Below are 6,789 nucleotides of genomic sequence, written 5' to 3' on the forward strand. Positions count from 1 at the left end.
AATATTTATTTATTTAGTCATATAAAGTTTAGGAGCCATACATAGATAGAGGGGTAGATTTAAAAAAAAATACGTATATATATGAGATTGTGCGTCTATTAAAAAAATAAATCACAACTCCCCACGAAGGCCAGGAGGGCTGCTCGGCACCGCTCGCCACGGCGCAGCCCGCACCCCGCCGCGCCGTCTTGGGGCACGGGCGGTTATTATTTTCCTCCTCTCGCCTTTGCTTCAGGCCTGAGGTTTACGGGCTGTGCCGGGAGAATTAGCCGTGCCCTTTCCCCTCACAACGCATCCAAGCCGATCTGGCCTTTGAATCATTTTTACAGTTCATTACATCTGGAGAGAACGGTGAAAACCTTCATTAATCCCCAGCAGCCATCTGCGAGGGGAAGCGGTTTGCGTTATTTACCATTTTGCCCTTCACAGGCGGTTCCCTCCCGCGGCGGTGACGAGCGCGGGCGCAGGGGAGCACCAGTGGGTGCTGGCGCCCGGGATCCCCAGCTTCACCCACAGGTGAAAAAAAAGGAAGTTAGTTTCATTGTTCTTTGCAAATTTTTGGGCTACGTACGGGAAATACTAAGTCTTTTTTTCCAACAAACCCGAAGAGCAATGGACTTCGCATTGATACTGGCAGCCGGGTTTGGAAAGGGCTGTCACATTGGGGAGCCGGGACCAGCTACCACCCAGCAAAGCCACGCAGGTTTTTCTGACGTTAATTAAAACACATTGTGAATATCCTGTAACTAGTCAAGTAACCCATTGGAGAAGAGTGCTTTACTTGACCGTGTAGGTATCAAACTGCTTCAGCTCTTATCTCCCAATTTGACATTTAAATAGTTCATACTCTATTAAAAGTATTTATTCAAAGGCATTATTTTTCCGGAACTCAAGCTGGTACTGCTTGCTTGAAATACGCTGTTGTTTTCATTTAATGCAGTTTCATTTTTAATAGGGCTTAATGTCAGATGATGATAAAGCAGAGATGTTGGATAGACCAACCAGAAACCTCAAGCGTAACATGATTTTTAAAAAAGCTGTTTGAGCAAATGCACAAACTACGCTGAATTCAAAGCAGGGCCGTTTAATTGTGACGCTTTCAGAACAATCCATTTGTGCTGCTCTTCACAAGCGCTGCAGCTTGCAAATGTTTCAAGCTCACATCCTTAAAAATCCTCCCTCCACGTGGAGTTGACCGCAACAACAATTTTGGGCAACCTGAAGTGTAGTTGCTAATATTTAACCACCTCCCCAGAAGTTGGCTTAAAGGATGTTGTTTTGTGAAGTGTTCTTTAACAGTCTACTACAGTACTAGACTTCATTACTTGCCTTCCTCCCAAGCTTTCAGTAGTTCAATAAATTGCACAAGGAGGCTTCAATTTAATTACATAATTAAATCAACCACCACTGTGTTCTTACAAGATTTGCCTTATTAAGAGAGAAAAATAGCACTTTTTTTCTTCCTTTGCTGTCTTCCCAAAGTTCCCAAATACCATCAGAATAATTTAGTTAAAAGTAGCTGACTTCCTAGGAAAAAAAAAAAAAGGCTGCTGGGAAGTTAACTACATGAAAGCCTAAAATGCTGATTTTTTTGTATCACTGCCATCTAGTGTTGCAAAATGATATCTGAGGAAAATGAAATCCAAAGGATTTTGTTGGTTACCATGGTTTTGTAGGAAAACTTACACCTGCAATAAAATTTATGTACTCAAGAGATGCTCTCAGTTAGAGCTATTTTTTTGTTTTTTTAAAAGCACGTCAAGAGAGACAGGGACAGGAATACATGTCCATTAAGAGCAGCCAGGAAGAGCACTGCTTCAAAAACCCACCTTCATGATACTGATGCGGTTAAGTCATCCTTTTAATCTGAAACAGATTATGGAATATAAAAATGTTTTAGGAGAGCAGACTTGTTTTACATAAGAGTGTCTGGGGACTGCTGGAGTGAGCATTTCAATCTGCTATCTAGCTTTACTACAAAAAGATTTAGAGCTCATTACTTCGAGACACTTTGTCTCTCTCCTAGGCACACCTGCCCCCCCGCCTCATGATTTTATCTAGAGGAAACACCTTTTTTTTTTGCAGAAAAGTCAGAATGAGAAAAATCTTGGTGTCACCTCCAATGCCCCCGAATCAAGATAAATATTTGTCATCAAGATACAACAAAAAGAGGTGGAGAATGTGGAATTTGGCAAATAACGTTTTACATTACTACAAAATTAAATGTCTCCTTGCAGAAATTACAAATTAGTAACAGGAGAACCGTGCCGTCTGAAGATCTTAAATGTGACAAGACTGTATTGGCTGCGAGTCCAGTGACAAAATGGTATCTGTTATACTCAGAATAGGGCAAGAGCAGTTCTCTACTACTAGTCAATTTTGCAACTTCTTCAAGCAACTTAACAGTTCTTCTTTATCCATGTGGTATCCACTCTTCTTCCACTCATCCCTTAACTGCTGTAATGCTGTTCCGATGTCTTTTCCAGAAGACACACCCATTTTTCTTAAATCATGGCCACTAACAGGAAAAGAAGGAGCAGTCCACTGCTGCATTTCTTGTAAAAGATGTTCTTCTCCTTGGTATTTTAGAAGCTCACAGATCTTGGAATTTGTATTGGCCTCCCTAGACTAAAAGAACAGAAGAAAGGAAAGAGAGGATTCACTATGAAAAGGTAAAAAACAGCTCAAACTGTGCTCAACATTGCATTACTCCCATGACATCTTATTAGGCAACACCTAGACGACGACTTAGAACTATGAAAGAGAGGATCTATTCTGCTTCACAAGTTTTAAAACTCTGTCCTAACTTGGAGGAGGCTCTGGGAGATCCTTGGAGACTTCTTGAATTCCAGGTAATAGCTGTAACCATTACTTTCAACCTCCAACTGGAGAGGAACTATTACCTTTCCTGTGGCAGACAGACCTCACTGCAGAGACCGCCGTCTCTCACCTTCAGTCTCAGGTACTGCAACGAAAGTGCAGAACTTCACCTGGAAATTACTTGAATTTTGCTGCAGAAGAACGTCACAGGTTGCCTGCTCAGCAGTACGCCTCACAAAGAACACTCCAGGAATTGCACCAGCTTTCAATACACGATTCAAGGAGAAAAAGACGGAGTCTCTTGAGGTCCAGATCCTGTCTCATGTTTTAACGCAGCAGGGGAGATCAGCTGGGGCAGTACTGCAAACTGTCAGTCCCTTGTATGTGCACAAGAAACTTCTGTTTCAGATGACGGGGCTCTGAGCAACCTGATCTAGTTGAGGATGTCCCTGCTGATTGCAGGGGGTTTGGACCAGATGACCTCGAAAGGTCCCTTCCAGCCCCAACTATTCTACGATTGAATGTGACATTTTTCATCCTGACTGAAAGGCAGGCTTTTAAATTCAGTCAAAAAGTTGCTACAGAACACAAAGTGCTCAGAGCTGCTAAAAATATGGTGGGGTTTTTTGTTTGTTTGTTTGAAATAATTTCTTAAAAATGAATTTAAAGCCTCGGTATTTTGAGTGGGAAAGAAAAAACTTTCTGAACCCAAGTAGAAACGTCCGCTATTTATCCTCTTGCAAAACTGAACTCTACTAAAGGAGAAGAATCTTTTTATACCAAACCTTCTGCGTTATGTTGCAGACACACCAGGACATTTGCAATTTGCTTTTGTTCATTTCTGGTCCCCTCTCCAGAGGAAAAACAAAGTGGGAAAAAAAACAGACAAACCAATCCCACCTTAGTTGACTGGAACTGGTACCAATAATACAGAAGGATATTCTTCCAGTGACTGTGACAATATTACAGTGGGAGCAACCCAAATTTGGCAAATACTTTTTGTCAGTACATCCCATCTTTCTGATGGAAATATCATGGTCTTTAGAACCCTGGCAAAAATTTGCCCGATACCAATAAACCAGCCTGCCGATGAAATGGCTCTTACTTGACCCTTTATGGCCCTTCCTTTACACGAGGCATTGTCATCTCTGCTACTCTGCAAAACTGGAAATTCAGTTTATTGTGAAGAACAAAACAAAGCACTATGAAATACACTTACATCCATTATGAAGTCCTGATATGGTCTAAGTGGTTCTGGACCCACAGCTTTCGTTAACTCTTGCCGGTGCTTCACTAAAAAAAGGCCAAGGTTTTTTTCTTCTTTTGAGATTTTTAGCCTCAGATCAAGGTTTGTGACATCATCCTTCACCTTGAACAAAGATGTCAGAACAGTCATCGGTTTTGGACACAGATTTTGAATATTTTTAGTGACTCTCTCAAATTCCTCTAAACTTCCATCAAGCGGTAGTCCTAAAGAGATACACACAAAAAAGTGCAGGAAGGAATTTTAGTAAAAAATGTGGATGTTAACACAGGGAAAAAAAAAAAATCTAATTTCTTTCTGGGTAAACCCAAGTTGTCATCTCACTTTGCCATGCTGCAGTTCTGTTTTTATATAATACAGGAGTAGGAAATCACTCTTCATTTCACTTTACCTATGTATTGGGCAATATCCAGCTCATATATAAGTCGAACCAAATGATTTACATGGTTTCCAAGAAGAATTTTTTTCAGTTCTACCCAAATCCTTTCTCCTGATATTCCAGCCAAACCTTTGGCATTTTCTTTAATTGCTTGCAGTGTAGTAGGTTCATGATCACCAGGCTTTTCTGCGATTCTTCCATAAAACCTGCACAAATAAAACCTCTGATGTTAGATCGAGAACAATTATTCCATTTACTCATATAATAGTTTAGGTTGGAAGGCACCTTTAAAGGTCATCTAGTCCAAGCCCCCACTTATTACTGCTATTCAGAGAATCAATGTCATGACAGTGTTAAATATGCTAATTTATAATACTAGAGGAAGCTTAACAATATGACAATTACAACTCTTCTCACATCACTGATCTCTTTTTGCACATTTCTGAACTCTTCTACAATGCTTAGTTCATTTCCTTATCTAAGCAAGGCAAAACCTAGTACCTGAAGTATCTTAGGATTCGTAAATAATCTTCTTGTATTCTCTCACTTGCCTTTCCTACAAATCTAATTTTCTTGTTTTTCAAGTCTTCATATCCATTAAAAAAATCATACAGCATCCCATCCAAACCTAGAAAAAGAAGAAAAATACAGAAGAATATGAATTTACAAACATGGCTGGCATAATTAAACACCCTCATTTGAAAATACAGAAGACAAGTTGTGCGAGTTCACCTGGTTTGTCACATCATCTCACATATTTGTATAGACCTTACAGCTGACAGCAGTACAAACAAAATTGAAACAGACTGAGAGAATTTCCTGGCTGAATTTGAAAAGCAGTGTTTCATCTAAATATTTGCTTTTGAAAGAATTTACCTAAAAACATGGAATTCACAGTCAGATCCCTCCTTTCAGCATCCTTTTCCCAGTCAGTGGTGAATTCAACCTCTGCATGTCGTCCATCGGTGACAACATCTATTCTAAGAGTAGTAATTTCAAAATTCTGTTCATGGAGCTGAAAATCCCACAGACATTGTTACTTCAATACAATCATGAATATAAATGTAAAAGCTGTATATTTTTTCAGCCTCATGTTTGTATACGGTTAGTGCTCAAGCTGGATATGTGCAAACCAACATCTACCGTGTTTTCATACAGAGCAGGCAATCAAGAAATACAAACACCTGAAAATAATCCTTGCATTATTCATTTTCTAGAGAGCCTGCAGAAATCTTCCTGCAGAAGATGGAATAAGACGCAGAGGAACAAGCAAGGTAGAGAAAGCAAGACTTAGGAAATCAGGAGCAGGAGACGCTAAGATCAACTTCCCCACATTATCTGAACATGTGGGCGGCCTACATTATCTTTTCTAGTGATGACACAGTGGCATAAATGGGCTATGCAGAGGTAGCATGTGTTAAAATACAGTAATTAATTGAATTACACAAACAAAAAGTAAGCAAAAAATCACTCCATACTTTAAAGCAGGGTCTCATTTAAACTCTTAGTGTGAAACTTCAACAAAGGAGCATGCTACCATACTTCTATTGAATATGCTGCACATTCACAGATACAGTTAGAAAAGATCCAACTCAAAACATAAACCAACCCTGGCAGTAATGGTTCCATGTTTTTCTCCTTTGTTATTGATCAGACGAACACCAGCATGTGTGAACATTTCCTTCATCTCTGCTGGTGTAGCTGTAGTGGCAAAATCTATATCTTGTGGTGTCATTCCACTTAGTAAATCCCTCACAGCACCTCCTGCTATTCTCAGCTCATAGTTCTTCTTCTCAAACAATTCTGGGAAGGAAAGGAAAACCATAAAGCACTCCCTCAAAAACCATAGCACGCTGTCAGCCATAACCTACCTTTTCACAGGTTAAGTTCATAGCTGTGGGGACACATACTCAAACATGCAGCAAGTACCTCACAGCTCCATGCAAAATGCACAAATTAGGTACACAGCTGAGCACCTGCATCTACCTTCCCGTCACTTCTGATATATTTTTCGGGGGCATTTCTGATAACCTAAAAATTAACAGGTTGCTAACTGATACTGGGGGACTCTGCAAGATTTTTAGCAGTTAGTAACCGACAAGGGAAAAGTGCTTAGTTAATTACGGCAAAGCACAGTGAATCCAAATTTCTTCAGGAACAAGAAACACCGAGCTCAGCCACGTCCTTAGAGTCACTTTAACAGCAGAGTAGCTGGACCTGAGGAGCAGCACACAGCTCCCGAACACCGCAGCTGCCCGGGCTGCCCTTCAGCACCGGCCGCCGGGCCGCAGAGGCCCCTCTTCTCCCGTTCCCTCCCACGGGGACG

The 6,789-nt window shown here is 40.7% G+C and overlaps 1 protein-coding gene across 1 annotated transcript; it reads right to left on the reverse strand.

The window, feature by feature from the left end:
- Positions 1-2,373: 2,373 nt before the first annotated feature.
- On the reverse strand, positions 2,374-6,327 carry TRNT1 (tRNA nucleotidyl transferase, CCA-adding, 1). The gene is made up of 6 exons (XM_010285543.1): positions 6,073-6,327; positions 5,340-5,478; positions 4,965-5,091; positions 4,476-4,669; positions 4,040-4,290; positions 2,374-2,628 (listed from the first exon to the last, which is right to left on the reverse strand). The coding sequence occupies exons 1-6, from the start codon at positions 6,325-6,327 to the stop codon at positions 2,374-2,376; spliced, it is 1,221 nt and encodes a 406-aa protein (XP_010283845.1).
- Positions 6,328-6,789: the final 462 nt, after the last annotated feature.

The sequence above is a fragment of the Phaethon lepturus genome, unplaced genomic scaffold (assembly GCF_000687285.1).
Source record: "Phaethon lepturus isolate BGI_N335 unplaced genomic scaffold, ASM68728v1 Scaffold45350, whole genome shotgun sequence".
In the NCBI taxonomy this organism is placed as follows: domain Eukaryota; kingdom Metazoa; phylum Chordata; class Aves; order Phaethontiformes; family Phaethontidae; genus Phaethon; species Phaethon lepturus.